This window comes from Bombina bombina, chromosome 1 (assembly GCF_027579735.1).
Source record: "Bombina bombina isolate aBomBom1 chromosome 1, aBomBom1.pri, whole genome shotgun sequence".
NCBI lineage: Eukaryota > Metazoa > Chordata > Amphibia > Anura > Bombinatoridae > Bombina > Bombina bombina.
Window position 1 is genome coordinate 172405999 of NC_069499.1, and position 16363 is coordinate 172422361.

The 16363-nt window shown below is 39.1% G+C and overlaps 1 protein-coding gene across 1 annotated transcript in view; it reads left to right on the forward strand.

Annotated features, from left to right (window-relative positions):
* LOC128636604 (glutamate carboxypeptidase 2-like) overlaps positions 1 to 16363 on the forward strand; it is a 345394-nt gene that overhangs the window by 155084 nt on the left and 173947 nt on the right. The window contains exon 10 of the mRNA XM_053689599.1: positions 9344 to 9426. Coding sequence (XP_053545574.1) covers positions 9344 to 9426 — 83 coding nt within the window. The remainder of the gene's footprint in view (positions 1 to 9343; positions 9427 to 16363) is intronic.

Sequence of the window (16363 nt, forward strand, 5' to 3'; positions counted from 1 at the left end):
AAAAGAGAGGAGAAAGATAGAGCAAAAGAGAGGGGAGAGAGAAAAAGAGAGGGGAGAGAGCAAATGAGAGGGGGAGAGAGAGCAAAAGAGAGGGGAGAGGGAGAGCAAAAGAGAGGGGGAGAGGCAGTGCAAAAGAGAGGGGGAGAGGGAGAGCAAAATAAAGGGGGGAGAGAAAAAGAGAGGGGGGAGAGAGAGCAAAAGAGAGGGGGAGAGAGAGCACAAAAGAGGGGGGAGAGAGAGAACAAACAAGAGGGGTAGAGAGAGCAAAAGAGAGGGGGAGAGAGCAAAAGAGAGGGGAGATAGAGATCAAAAGAGATGGGGAGAGAGATCAAAAGAAAGGGAGGAGAGAGCAAAAGAGAGGGGGAGAGAGAGGGCAAAAGAGGGGGAGAGAGAGCAAAAGAGAGTGGAGAGGGAGAGCAAAAGAGAGGGGGAGAGGGAGAGCAAAAGAGAGGGGGGAGAGAGAGCATAAGAAAGGGCAGAGAGAGCGCGAAAGAAATGGGGACAGAGAGCGCAAAGGAGAGGGGGAGAAAGAAAACAAACAAGAGGGGGAGAGAGAGCAAAAGAGAGGGGGGAGAGAGAGCAAAAGAGAGGGGGGAAGAGCAAAAGAGAGGGGGGAAGAGCAAAAGAGAGGGGGGAGAGAGAGCAAAAGAGAGGGGGGAGAGAGCAAAAGAGAGGGGGAGAGGGAGAGCAAAAGAGAGGGGAGAGAGCATAAGAGAGGGGGGAGAGAGAGCAAAAGAGAGGGGGGAGAGGGAGAGCAAAAGTGAGGGGGAGAGAGAGCAAAAGTAAGGGGGGAAAGAGAGCAAAGGAGAGGGGGGAGAGAAAGCACAAATGAGAGTTGGGAGAGAGAGCACAAATGAGTGGGGGAGAAAGAGCGCAAAAGAGAGGGGGAGAGAGAGAACAAACAAGAAGGGGGAGAGTAAGCAAAAGAGAGGGGGGAGAGGAAGAGCAAAAGAGAGGGGAGAGAGAGCAAAAGAGAGGGGGAGAGAGAGAGCACAAAAGAGAGGGGCAGAGAGAGCGCAAAAGAGAGGGAGTAGAGAGAGAGAACAAACAAGAGGGGGGAGAGAGAGCAAAAAAGAGGTGGGACAGTGAGCAAAAGAGGGGGAGAGAGAAAGCAAAAGAGAGGGGAGAGAGAGAGCAAAAGAGATTGGAGAGAGGGAGGGCAAAAGAGAGGGGAAGAGAGAGCACAAAAGAGAGGGGGAGAGAGAGCGCATAGAGAGGGGAAGAGAGAACAAACAAAAGGGGGGAGAGAGAGTAAAAGAGAGGGGGAAAGAGAGCAAAAGAGTGGGGGAGAGAGAACAAACAAGAGGGGGAGAGAGAGCAAAAGAGAGGGGGGAGAGAGAGCAAAAGAGAGGGGGGAAGAGCAAAAGAGAGGGGGGAGAGAGAGCAAAAGAGAGGGGGGGAGAGAGCAAAAGAGAGGGGGAGAGGGAGAGCAAAAGAGAGGGGAGAGAGCATAAGAGAGGGGGAGAGAGAGCAAAAGAGAGGGGGGAGAGGGAGAGCAAAAGTGAGGGGGAGAGAGAGCAAAAGTAAGGGGGGAAAGAGAGCAAAGGAGAGGGGGAGAGAAAGCACAAATGAGAGTTGGGAGAGAGAGCACAAATGAGTGGGGGAGAAAGAGCGCAAAAGAGAGGGGGAGAGAGAGAACAAACAAGAAGGGGGAGAGAAAGCAAAAGAGAGGGGGGAGAGGAAGAGCAAAAGAGAGGGGAGAGAGAGCAAAAGAGAGGGGGAGAGAGAGAGCACAAAAGAGAGGGGCAGAGAGAGCGCAAAAGAGAGGGGGTAGAGAGAGAGAACAAACAAGAGGGGGGAGAGAGAGCAAAAAAGAGGTGGGACAGTGAGCAAAAGAGGGGGATTGAGAAAGCAAAAGAGAGGGGAGAGAGAGAGCAAAAGAGATTGGAGAGAGGGAGGGCAAAAGAGAGGGGAAGAGAGAGCACAAAAGAGAGGGGGAGAGAGAGCGCATAGAGAGGGGAAGAGAGAACAAACAAAATGGGGGAGAGAGAGTAAAAGAGAGGGGGAAAGAGAGCAAAAGAGTGGGGGAGAGAGAACAAAAGAGAGGGGAGAGAGATCAAAAGTGAGGGGGGAGAGAGAGCAAAAGTGAGGGGGGAGAGAGCAAAAGAGAGGGGGAGAGAGAGCAAAAGATAGGGGGAGAGAGAGCGCAAAAGAGAGGAGAGAGAGAGAAAAAACAACAGGGTGAGAGAGAGCAGAAGAGAGGGGGGAGAGAGAGCAAAAGAGAGGGGAGAGAGAGAGATCATAAGAGAGGGGGAGAGAGAGCAAAAGAGAGGGGGGAGAGAGCAAAAGAGAGGAGGGAGAGAGAGCAAAAGAGAGGGGGGAGGCAGTGCAAAAGAGAGGGGGAGAGGGAGAGCAAAACAAAGGGGGGAGAGAAAAAGAGAGGGGGGATAGAGAGCAAAAGAGAGGGGGAGAGAGAGTGCAAGAGAGAGGGGGAGAGAGAGCACAAAAGAGAGGGGGAGAGAGATCACAAAAGAGGGGGGAGAGAGAGAACAAACAAGAGGGGTAGAGAGAGCAAAAGAGAGGGGGAGAGAGCAAAAGAGAGGGGAGATAGAGATCCAAAGAGATGGGGAGAGAGATCAAAAGAAAGGGGGGAGAGAGCAAAGGGGAGGGGGGGAGAGAGAGAGCAAAAGAGGGGGAGAGAGAGCAAAAGAGAGTGGAGAGGGAGAGCAAAAGAGAGGGGGGAGAGGGAGAGCAAAAGAGAGGGGGGAGAGAGAGCAAAAGAAAGGGCCAGAGAGAGCGCAAAAGAAATGGGGACAGAGAGCACAAAAGAGAGGGGGAGAAAGAGAACAAACAAGAGGGGGAGAGAGAGCAAAAGAGAGCTGGGAGAGACAGCAAAAGAGAGGGGGAAGAGCAAAAGAGAGGGGGGAGAGAGAGCAAAAGAGAGGGGGAGAGAGAGCAAAAGAGAGGGGGAGAGGGAGAGCAAAAGAGAGGGGAGAGAGAGAGCATAAGAGAGGGGGAGAGAGCGCAAAAGAGAGGGGGGAGAGGGAGAGCAAAAGTGAGGGGGAGAGAGAGCAAAAGTAAGGGGGGAAAGAGAGCAAAAGAGAGGGGGGAGAGAGAGCACAAATTAGAGTTGGGAGAGAGCACAAATGAGAGGGGGAGAAAGAGCGCAAAAGAGAGGGGGAGAGAGAGAACAAACAAGAAAGGGGAGAGAAAGCAAAAGAGAGGGGGGAGAGGAAGAGCAAAAGAGAGGGGGGAGAGGGGGAGAGGGAGAGCAAAAGAGAGGGGGGAGAGAGAGCAAAAGAAAGGGGCAGAGAGAGTGCAAAAGAAATGGGGACAGAGAGCACAAAAGAGAGGGGGAGAAAGAGAACAAACAAGAGGGGGAGAGAGAGCTAAAGAGAGGGGGGAGAGAGAGCAAAAGAGAGGGGGAAGAGCAAAAGAGAGGGGGAAGAGCAAATGAGAGGGGGGAGAGAGAGCAAAAGAGAGGGGGAGAGAGAGCAAAAGAGAGGGGGAGAGGGAGAGCAAAAGAGATGGGAGAGAGATAGCATAAGAGAGGGGGAGAGAGAGCAAAAGAGAAGGGGGAGAGGGAGAGCAAAAGTGAGGGGGAGAGAGAGCAAAAGTAAGGGGGGAAAGAGAGCAAAAGAGAGGGGGGGAGAGAGAGCACAAATGAGAGTTGGGAGAGAGAGCACAAATGAGAGGGGGAGAAAGAGCGCAAAAGAGAGGGGGAGAGAGAGAACAAACAAGAAGGGGGAGAGAAAGCAAAAGAGAGGGGGGAGAGGAAGAGCAAAAGAGAGGGGGAGAGAGAGCAAAAGAGAGGGGGAGAGAGAGAGCACAAAAGAGAGGGGCAGAGAGAGCGCAAAAGAGAGGGGCTAGAGAGTGAGAGAACAAACAAGAGGGGGGAGAGAGAGCAAAAAAGAGGTGGGACAGTGAGGAAAAGAGGGGGAGAGAGAAAGCAAAAGAGAGGGGAGAGAGAGAGCAAAAGAGAGCAGAGAGGGAAAGCAAAAGAGCGGGGGGAGAGGGAGAGCAAAAGAGATTGGGGAGAGGGAGGTCAAAAGAGAGGGGAAGAGAAAGCACAAAAGAGAGGGGGAGAGAGAGCACATAGAGAGGGGGAGAGAGAACAAACAAAAGGGGGGAGAGAGAGTAAATGAGAGGGGGAAAGAGAGAAAAAAAGAGTGGGGGAGAGAGAACAAAAGAGAGGGGGGAGAGATCAAAAGTGAGGGGGAGAGAGAGCAAAAGAGAGGGGGGAGAGAGCAAAAGAGAGGGGGGAGAGAGAGCAAAAGATAGGGGGAGAGAGAGCAAAAGAGAGGGTGAGAGAGAGCAAAAGAGAGTGGAGAAAGAGCAAAAGAGAGGGGGAGAGAGAGAACAAACAAGAGGATAAGAGAGAGCAGAAGAGAGGGGGGAGAGAGAGCAAAAGAGAGGGGAGAGAGAGAGATCATAAGGGAGGGGGAGAGAGAGATCATAAGAGAGGGGGAGAGAGAGCAAAAGAGAGGGGGGAGAGAGCAAAAGAGAGGAGGGAGAGAGAGCAAAAGAGAGGGGGGAGAGAGAGCAAAAGAGAGGGGGAGAGAGGGGGAGAGAGAGCAAAAGAGAGAGGAGATAGAGAGCAAAAGAGAGGGGGAGAGGGAGAGCATAAGAGAGGGGGGAGAGAGAGAGCTTAAGAGAGGGGGGAGAGAGAGCAAAAGAGAGGGGGAGAGGAAAAGCAAAAGAAGGGGGGAGAGAGAGCAAAAGAGAGGGGTGGAGAGAGAGCACAAAAGAGAGGGGGAGAGTGAGAATAAACGTAAGCTGCATCCAGGTGGATTCCGAAAATGGTAGGATGGTTCTGTCACCACAATAGACTGCCCTCTGGGTAGGCTTTCCCACTAGTATATTTTAAATACGATTTGTGATTTGTGTTTTCGGTAATTGTACTTTAAGTTTTCAATATTGCATGTGTATGATACGTCTAATATTGCAAATGCAATGGCGCAATTGTGTTTAACTAATAATTTTAGAATCGCACTGTAGCAATGTGTTCTATATTTACAATACAGGTGCAATCAGTCACAATATTACAGTACGAACGCACTGTCTGTTTTGTGTAGCAGCACTTCAAATACAGCCCATGTGGGGATGTGGGCAGACTTTTGCTCAAGCCATGATCCCTATTATTTCCTATGGGAGACACATCCACTTGTTGGCACAGTGAGGGTCAGCCCACTTTTTTGGAAAATATCGCCAGATCGACAGACTGTGAGGCTGGTGAGCCCAAACATGCAATGTTTTGAATTATATTGGGGCCTCAGTGAGAGACTAAGGTCATGGACCCAGGATTGATATGTACTATTATAATGGGAAGAAAAAAAATCTTATATTTAAGTGTCCAATATGTAAAGCAGATAGAAATAAATTATATTAGATGTTTTTCTCTGGAATATGGCTCTATTTTATCTTTTGTATTCTATGCCTATTTGGAACTTTTCCAAAAATAAAAAGACTTGGAATTTGTATTATTAGTTGACACATAGCAAATGTTATGCATTTGGGTAGATAAATCTGCATTTCAACTAACACTGAGCCACTGCAGTAATTGCCTTTAAAATCATGTAGTTTGAACTTTCTGACATTCATGAATAGATTGGTGCTTTTGAGACTGAGCTCTGCACGACAACCTGCAGTTTTCTTAGTCAGTAGAAACAATGCCAAAAAGCTTTTTCTCAGAGTTCTCTTACATATAGCATCATGCTCAATCTTTTTTCAGACTGCCTTGAAGAATGAGAGCATTCTGAATAGAAGTGTAATGAAATATGACCTCCAGAGTGTAATGTAACCTTTTATCAATTTCAACAACCACTGCACTGAAACTGATTTTAAAAGGATATTATTAAACCAAAAGATGAATTTTTCATAAACGGCTAGATTAAAAGTGGAGCGCAATTGAATGCGTAGGGTATGTTATCCTTTGCGGTACCTTGCGCAAAGATTAGTGCCAAATCTGGTATTAGAAGTGGATGGTAAAATAAAAGTTAACCAGAGAATCTTACTGCTGCCAATATTTTTTTAGCGTGTCCTACACTTTTAAAAGATAGCACTGGGAAAGAGTTGTGTTACTCAACACAAAATAGCTCGAAAACATTTGGCGCTTTTGGATAACGGACGTAAATGCTTGAAAATATGTACAAGAAAATACATGAAAAGTATATTAAAATAAAGTTTTTAACTTATATTTATACAAAAAGAGTCAATTGAAATTTCAATTCACCCTGTACTATTTTAAAAACACATTATTAACACATTATTTGATGTTTTATTTTGTGAATTTAATGTATTTTTTTAAATATACACTAATTTCAAAACTGATGACTGCAGCACGTTCCAAAAAAGTTGGGACAGGGGCGATTTAAGACTAATAGCGATGTGACAAGTTGAAATAAGAAGTTCAGGTGAAACAGGTGAGGCAATCGTGTAATCATAGTATTTAAGGAGCCTCCAAAAAAGGCCTAGTCCTTCAAGAGTAAGGATGGGTCAAGGGTCGCCAATCTGCCAACAGATGCGTCAGTGAATAATTCAACACTTGGAGAACAACATTCCCCAAGGACAAATCGGTAGGATTTTGGCATTTTACCTTCTACAGTGCACAATGGCCCGGATTACAAGTAGGTCAATTGCGCCGCCATTACAAGTTACAATAAAACTTTCTTTTTGAGTGCATTATGCTGCGGTAACCCGCATATCGCACACAGACCAGGTTCCGACTTGGCATGCCGTCACATTTTTGCATTCCCCATTGAAGTCTATGGAGAAAAAAAAGTTATTAAAAAACCTAACACCCTAACATAAGCCCCTAGTCTTATAACCCCTAAACCGTCATCCCCCACATAGCCAACACTAAATAAACCTAATAACCCCTAAACCACCACTGCCCACATCACCAACACTAAATAATCCTTTAACACCTAAACCGCCGTTCCCCCACATTGCAAAAACCTATATTAAACTATTAACCCCTAACACCCCCTAACTTTAACAAACTTAAAATACACTTAAATTAAAGTTATATACTAACTACCTTAAAATAAATAAAGATTTACCTGTAAAACAAAATTAAAATTTAAGCCTAAACTGAAAAAAAAAATCAACATTACTTTAAAAAAAAAATACCAAAAATAAAAAAACTACATTACCAAAAAAAAACACCCCCAAAAAAAGAAAAAACTAAATTAAAAAAACCTAATGTCAGTGTATTAAATACCTAGGAGTCAACCTAACTCCCAAAATATCTTCAATATTCAAACACAATTTCCTTCCATTGCTCACAATTATTCAGAAAGATTGCCAAATTTGGCAACAGAGACCCTTTTTGTGGTGGGGGAGAATACAAATCACCAAAATGTCCATCTTGCCTTGCATCCTCTATATGTTGCAAACATTGCTAATAAATTTACCTAGCTCCTATCTAGCGCAATTGCAATCCATACTCACTAAATTTATTTGGAATGGGCGCAAACCCAGAGTAGCCAGGAAAACTATGTTCCGATCAAGACAAAATGGAGAGATGGGGGTTCCACCCGTCCTTAGATATTATCAGGCAAACACACTCCAGCGTATTCTAGACTGGCACACCAGTACACACAATAAGGCATGGATATCACTGGACTCCCATATTCTCAAAACCCCCAAGCTTGGCCCCCTCTGCTGGCTGCTCGATTCCTGCAGACTGCCTAGAATAAGATACTCCACCCTTTACCGACATATCTTTAGTTCATGGGACAATATTATTAAAAAGGTTCCAGGAATTTCCTCCCCTTTCTCCCCCATGTCTCCAATCTTCCAGAATACAGAGCTACTGAAGAGCATACATACAACCTCAGGCAATACTAGTTACTCTGACTTGAGGTTCTCTTCCCCAATAATAGAGTTTCTGCACCAAGGGAAATTAAGACCCTCACGTGACCTATCAAGCATATTGGATGGTACCTACACTAGTTGGTTAAAATATAATCAATTGCAACATTTACTAAAATCGTCCCCTCATAAACCAGCCCTTACCCGCCCAACTACACGTTTCAAGGAACTTTGTAGATAACGAGCGGCATTGAAGGAATCTCTATCTACAGCCAGGGGGATGTCATATGACCTAATATATAAAACTTTACCCAACTATACTAAAGGGTGGCAGAGGGAGTTGGCATTGGAAATCCCCTCAAAAACGTGTACTAGAATGTTTGAATACACTCACAAATCCTCAACCTCCACTCAAATTTTAGAAATTAATTATAAAATGTTATCAAGATGGTATCTCACACCAGTTAGACTACACCAAATATACCATAATGCCCCTAACCAATGTTGGAGGAGATGCGGAGAGCCTGGTACAATGTCCCACATTTGTTGGTCATGCCCCCGTTTAAAAGATTTCTGGTCATATACATATTTAGATATGTGTATGTATGTATCTCTATGTTAAAGTCATTTGCAGCCCTTTTTTTCTAACATGTACTACCTCAATCTTGGAGTCCTTATAACATTTTAGTACATTTTTTTACAAATATTTGTTATCAGACAGTGTTATTATGTTATTATGAGAGTAAATATAATTGTACATGTATTTTTTATGTCTTTTGTGCTACTTTTTTGTCTTGCATAACAGTCAACTGGAGCCCTGAGTCGGGCTAACCCAACACGCACCTCCCTTTCAACTCATAATACATATGCTATTTTCGTTGTGTGCGAAGAGCCACAAAATACTCCATATAACTTGCGCTCTACAGTTAGTGCACCACTCGTAAGTAAGAGGTTAAAAAAAAATGTGAAAATGTGAAAAGCTGATGTTAGTGGCATTTCCAGAAAATTAGTATGAGGGGAAAAAACCCTGAACAAGTCAGAGAGGCCCATGAAGGAGTCAGAATAGGTGCAAGTTAAGGTGTTTTGTAGACAGAGCTATGTTAGGCACATCAAGGTGTAGTTAGGCAGTCCAAGGGCGTACATAGACATGAAAGGAGAGGGTTCATTGTCAACCTCCTCAAAAGCCCAAGCCACAACAGTGGTTCTAAGAAATTGATTGTGCCCGCCCCATGTACCTCCCCAAGATTACATTTTCTTGCATCAGTAGTGGTTTCTAATAAATTGTATTATTGCTGCCAAATGTTCCTATGCAAGTTTTTATTGCACCACAAATGCATTGGAAAAGCTTGTGGTAAGTGGCTCATAGGGTTTTCTAATGGATTGGAATGGCTTTTAATCTGAAAACTGTGTGAAAAGCAAGAAATTGGTATTCCTATAAAATCTTTAATATGTATTTTTTTTAACAGTGCACTTACAGAATACTAATCAATTATACATTAGTAATTACTTAATAATAACAATTCAGTTTCTCAGAATCATTCTCTACTAATTATAATCCCATTTATTTTTATCCCTTTTGCTTTTGCAGGGTGGCGCCCAAGGAGATCCATTTTATTTTGTAGCTGGGGAGCAGAAGAATATGGACTAATCGGATCAACAGAGTGGGTGGAAGTAAGTTGTTTGATTTTTATGTTCAAAATATTATAAATTGAATCAGAGACATGTAATTTCCCAAATGTATGTAACATAATGTAAGTGGAATTACATAGATTAAAAGTAAAGACACTGAGATTTAATATATAATATATAATGTTTAGATACGTATAATAAAACAACTTTGAAGTATATTTTTATTTTTTATTTTGCTCCTTTTCATGTAATTTAGCTGTGAAAAATGTGCCTTTCCTAATTCTCATGCTAACCCGATTACATATCTGTCCTTAATTGGCTTTAACGGGTAACAGCTGAAAAACAATTTACTTTATACTAACATTTTAACAGTAGCTAGTCTCATTATCTGCAGTCTCAAGACAGTGTTGTCTCCTCCAAATAAGGCAAATGGGGGGTGGAGTCTGACTATTCAAAACCAAATACAGCAAACAAGATGTTAATGCTTACAGTTGGTTGGTATGTTTTTCTAACGCAAGAAACAAACAAGTGTTTACATGCCCTTTAATACCCGTCTATAATATAATATATATAAAGGACATAAACAAATAAATAAATACATTTTTAAATGACCACTATGTATACATCACAAACAAGAAAGAGAGTGGCACAAGCCATTTGCAATGGAAGACGGGAATAGTATAAATACGTAGTGCAATGATTACATTGTATAATGCTTCATTTATGTTCAATTACGCAAAAGTTTAAAAACCACAAATACACAGTAAGGTGCAACATTTTTTTTAATTATAAACATTCTAAAGAATTATATCAGCTTTAAGGGACAGCAAACATTTTGAGACTGTAATGTTAACTGTTTAAGTATGTGTAATGAAACAACTTTGCAACAAACTTTTATTAATTATTTTGCATAATTTTCCTGTAATTTAAATTCTAAAAAAGAGTTTTCCAATTCTGAGAACTGAAAGTGCACACAGTTGAGTTCACAAGTCTACCCCTGCTAATCTGTTCCTAAATGGCTTCCTGTAAGGACCTGCACAATAATGGAATTTTTGCTAACAAAGTAAAAAGTCTGTACTGGCTCCTCCAAATATGGCAAGTGGTAGTAGGAGTATGGCTATTGAAAAAACAATTGCAGTAAGCAAGGTGTTCATTTTACAAGACTACTGGAAACATTTACAAGGTGTTAACTGCCCCAATATAAATAAAAATAATGAACATAAGCATTTAAATTAGATATGTGCATGATCGAAAAATTTGTTTTGTTTCGGATCGATTCTGAGTTTTTTCGAATTTCGTTTCGAATTGATTCGAATTCGGAAAACTTTGAATGAATAAGTTTCGGATTCGTTTCGGATTCATTCGTATTCGAAAAAATTCGGCTGGATTCGGTTCGGTTTGGAAATTCAGAATTTCGGTATGTGTGCTGTGTATTAGACTAGTATTATGTACTGTATATTAGGTGTAACCCATAGCAGAGTGATATAACCTAATATACTGTACAATACTAGTGTAATCCATGGCCATCTGAATTTACCGAATAAATCCAAACTAATTTGGATTTATTCGGTAAATTTGGCAGTATTTTAATTCAGAAATTCGTATCGATCCGAATCTCTGAATTTGCCGAATTTTCCGAATTTTCGAATCGATCCGAAACTAATTGCACATGTCTAATTTAAATAGTATAGGTGGCAATTAGGGAAATATATTAAATAATATTACATTGAATTAGTGTGTTATGCTAGTTTGCCTATTTTGTATATATTTAAAAAAAAAGAAAAGAAAAAGAGAAAATAGCAATTCATTTCAAGACAATTTTTAACATGAAAACAATTTGCAATTATTTACATGGACAGTAGTTGTATCTTATGTACAATCACATTCTTTAGGTACAACAGTAAATTGTTATAAGAGAACATTTTTATTTTTTCTAAAAAAATAAAATACACATTAAAAATTATAGAGTGAGGTTTGCTGTTTTAAAAATGTTAACTGTACAAAAATGGATTGTCTATGAACTAGTCACAACAGCACTGGCCTAACCCACTAGTTACACTTCTCACAAGGTGCAACCTTGTTGTACAAAAGTAGATAGAGGTTGTGGGAGGTGCCAAAGGCAGTCTGTTCACAATTTAAAATAAATTAAATATACTAAAAAAATACAAAAAAATATTATTATGATCCTGGTAATTGTTATCGATTAAAAGAAAGTTCACAATTCTGATTGCTGTCAATCAATAATTTATTTATATGTAAACATGTATTCAGAATTACACCAGCAGCTCACAAGAGCTGCTGGTGCAATGCCACCCCCTGCAGACTCGCGGCCAATCGGCTGCCAGCAGGGAGGTGTCAATCAACCCGATCGTACTCGAATTCCGGCGATCTCTGTCTGCCTGCTCAGAGCAGGCGGACAGGGTTATGGAGCAGCGGTCTTTAGACCGCAGCTTCATAACTGCTGTTTCTGGCAAGTCTGCAGGCTCACCAGAAACACGGGGCCTCAAGCTCCATTCAGAGCTTGATAGATAGGCCCCAATGTATATTAAATTATCGGACACAATACTTCATCTCTGAAAACACAATATCCCTTATATGTGTTTACATACAATTGTCTATGTAGCGTGGTAATTTTTACGGTCTCACAAGAAATGTCTATGTTCGTTTAAGATTGTATCCACTTGTAAACTTTTACCAGGGGTTTGTCCCAATGGCCCAATGGGATTTTAAAATAAAATAGATAATACCTTTTTGTTTTGTTCCCAAACGGTTACTCCATTAGCCACAAAATAATACCTGCAGGATTTTGAAAAAAGAGTCCTCTATACCTTATTTGATGGGATCCTTCAGTCTCCTCTAGTATCGTATGTCAGCGGTTAGTGTATTTATGTTAGACTGAAGCAGACAGCTGGATTAGCCCGGGATTCTCTTCTCCGCCAATCAGCTCCTTAGTTTTCCATGTTTTTAGTGTACGCACTTTTTTGAATATACTTCTGATTGAATTCACTCCTACCGCTCTGCCTCTACACTTATGTTGTTTTCAGTGTATCAGGCAGTCTGTTCTTTGCTGGTGTTGCAGTTATGGGAGTGCAAGCAGCTGATAATTTCCAAACACTTTCAATACACAGTCCACAGTTCATGGAGCTCAAGGCAAGATATCAACGCGTATCAGCTCCCAAAAGAGCCTTTGTCAAGATAGTTTGTCTCCTCTGCTCCTCCTCTATTTAAGGCCAACTATTTAACCCCTTATTGGACATCATGTTCAAATCACGGTGGAGAAACAATCTTTAAGTTCAAGGTTTCCTTAGGAATTATATAGGAATTATCGCCACTTAGTATAATTTCTAACTTAGAGAGATCAGAACATTTTCTCTCACATGAGGTTGAGCTATATATATTCATTTTTTATCTAAACAGATCGTTTCTTATAGAAATGATATAACCTATTATCCAGTAGCAGCTTTTCAGAAAAAATAATTGTTGAACTTTCTTACACGTATCACAATTAACCATAGATCAATAATAATGGGATATATATAGAAACAAAAAAAAGGGGGATATATAAAAAAATATATACATAAAAAAATATGTATATAAATGTTTGCTTTTGACAATAACAAAACACATTAGATTAGAATTTATGATTATCAACTTGTTGGGAATTTCACCATACATATATATATATATAATTGCAGATATGATCTGTGCAATCTTTTTATATTCTATAATGTATCATCAAAACAAGTGATTAAGGTCTAATTCACTATTAAGACCTGCAGGGAATAAAGTCCCAAAGTTATATATCAATTCAGCTTCTTGACGTAAGAGTTTTTCTCCATGTTCCCTCTTCTTCAATCTTGTATCACTTTTTTAATGCCCCAAAATTTCATACTGTCGACATTGCCATGATGAACTTCATGGAAATGTTTATAGAGTGCAGTATCCTGTCTATTATCTTCAATGCTTAAGATATGTTCTCTATATAGGGATGGGCGAATGTGTAAATTTTCAAAATTCGAATGTTAGAACGAATGTTATTACCGAAATTCAAATTATAAATCCGAATGTTGACAAGAACGAATATTCTTAAAAATTCTATAATCGAATGATATTTACAGTTTTCGAATGTCACTTTCAAATTTGAATGTTTATAATTATATCAAATGTCCACATTCGAAATTTCGAATTTAACATTCTATTTAACAAATACTATTCAGAAGTTCAATAGTTCATGTGGTAGGGAGGAAATCTAGTAAATTGATACATAATAGATACAAATATATCATTTCAAATGTTTCTATATAGAATATTGCATAATTCGAATATTACATTTAAAGAAAGCATTAGAAATACTATTAGAAACATATAAATTTGAATTTTTAGAATTCGAATATTGCATAATTCGAATATTACATTTAAAGAAAGCATTAGAAATACTATTACAAATATAAATTCGATTTTTTCAAAAAGAATATTTTCGAATGTTATCATAAAATTCCAAACCGAACATTCGAAAATCGAATGTTAGATTGTTATGTATACATTCAGAATTCGATTTGAACGAACAAATGTGTTAAAATTTGTTTTGATTTTCGAATGTTGCGAAACATTCGCCCATCCCTATTCTCTAATGCGGTCCTTAAGTTTCCTACTCGTTTGATCTAAATACATTAGATTACATTCACATTTTATGAGATATATCACATTTACATGTGTACAACAAATTATCACATTGATTTTGAAGTCTTTTCCTGTTTTTTGTGATCTAATACTTTTTAATTTATTACTAAATTTACAATACTTACAGAAATGACAAGGAAAAAAACTTCTATTTTATTTCCTTTCAGATCTTTAATTCCTTTACTAAACATAAATACATTCTTCTTTCTATATTCACTAGGGGCTAATAAAATTTGTTTTGTTTTTCAAATGTTGCGAAACATTCGCCCATCCCTATTCTCTAATGCGGTCCTTAAGTTTCCTACCCGTTTGACCTAAATACATTAGATTACATTTACATTTTATGAGATATATCACATTTATACCTGTACAACGAATTATCCCATTGATTTTGAAGTCTTTTCATGTTTTTTGTGATCTAATACTTTTTAATTTATTACTAAATTTACATGGCTTACAGAAATGACAAAGAAAAAACCTTCTATTTTATTTCCTTTCAGCTCTTTAATTCCTTTACTAAACATAGATATATTCTTCTTTATGTATTCACTAGGGGCTAATAAATTCTTAAAATTCTGTGCTTTTTTGTAAATACATTTTGGATTTTTTCCCAAATTGGGTCCTAGTAGCGGGTCTTTTAGCAGAAGGTGCCAATGTTTATTAACCACTCTTTTAAAAAAAGTTTGTGTTGAGAAGAATAGGTAGTTATTAGTAGTATATTTAGAGTTAGGTCATTTTTATTTTCATTTTTTGTTTCCATTTCTTTCTTTAATAATATTTTTCTATCTATAGCTTTGATATCTCCTGCTAATTTTTCTATTTTGGTCCCATTATAGCCTTTCTGCTTGAATCTATTAAATAGAATTTTTGATTGCTTCTCATACTCATCTATATCAGTACATTTTTTTCTTATCCTGAGTAGTTGCCCCTTGGGTATATTTCTCTTCCAGGTATCATGGTGGCAACTTCTTGAGTCAATATAATTATTCAAATGACTTCTTTAAAGAAAGTCCTTGTTTTGATTTGTTCATTTATTATTTCTATTTCAATGTCTAGAAAGCTGATTTTATTGTAACTATATTCATGTGTAAAACTAAGGCCAAAGTCATTACCATTAAGATCCTCTATAACTAAATTCAACAGTTCCACATAACCCCTCCAAATAAAAAACATGTCATCAATGAAACACCTATAGAGCACAAGGTTCGAACCCATGGGGATTTTTCCAATAGATGTTTTTCAAAATTCCCCATAAATAGATTTGTATAACTCGGTGCGAACCTTGTGCCCATAGCCGTCCCCTTGATTTGTAAAAAAGAACTATCCTCAAATTTGAAATAATTTTTATTTCATTTAAAATATATACAATCCAGAAGGAATTTTCCCTGTGTCTCTGTCATATTATCATCTCGTTTAAGATAAGATTCAATAGCTTTTATACCCAAGTTATGGTCTATATTGGTATATAAAGCGCTAACGTCACATGTCACTAGAATAAAGTTATTTTCCCATTTAACTGTATCTTTTATATTCAAAAAGTGTGTTGAATATGATAAGTAAGATGGAAGGTTTTTAACATAACTTTGTAGGAAATAGTCTATATTATTGTGAAAGATTGGATGTTATGGATTCTATGCCTGATATTATTGGCCGACCTGGTGGTTTCTCTAGATTTTTATGCACCTTGGGGAGGAAGTAGAAAATGGGAGTTTTAAAATTCTCTACCATCAAAAATGTAAATTCAGAATAATTTATTAAATTTGTTGATAGTGCTTCTTAAGTAATAACTCCATTTGTTTTAAATAATTATCTCCAGGATCATTTTTACATTTCTTATACATGGCTGTATCACCCAATAGTCTATAGGCTTCTTCGAGGTAGTAGGTGTTATTCATAATGACTACCCCTCCGCCCTTATCAGCTTGCTTAATCACTATGTCACTTCTACTCTGTAAATTTTTTTAAATTTCTTTCTCTTTTAATGTTAGATTGCAGTTCATATTCTTATCATTTGTAATGTCCAATTTTTCTAAATCCTGTTTTACTAGTTTTTCAAAGGACTCAATAAAGTTCCCCTTCTCATGGCTAGGAAAAAAAGTTGATTTACGTTTAAATTCAGTATGAATATAATTATCAGATCTCACTTGACTGGTCTGGGAATGACCATTTGTACAATTTTTCAAAATAGGATTTTTCAGAAAATACTTTTTCAGGGTTAGTTTTCTAACAAATTGATTTATATTAATCAAATGTTAAATTTATTAAGCTTTGTAGATGGTGCAAAAGACAAACCTTTATT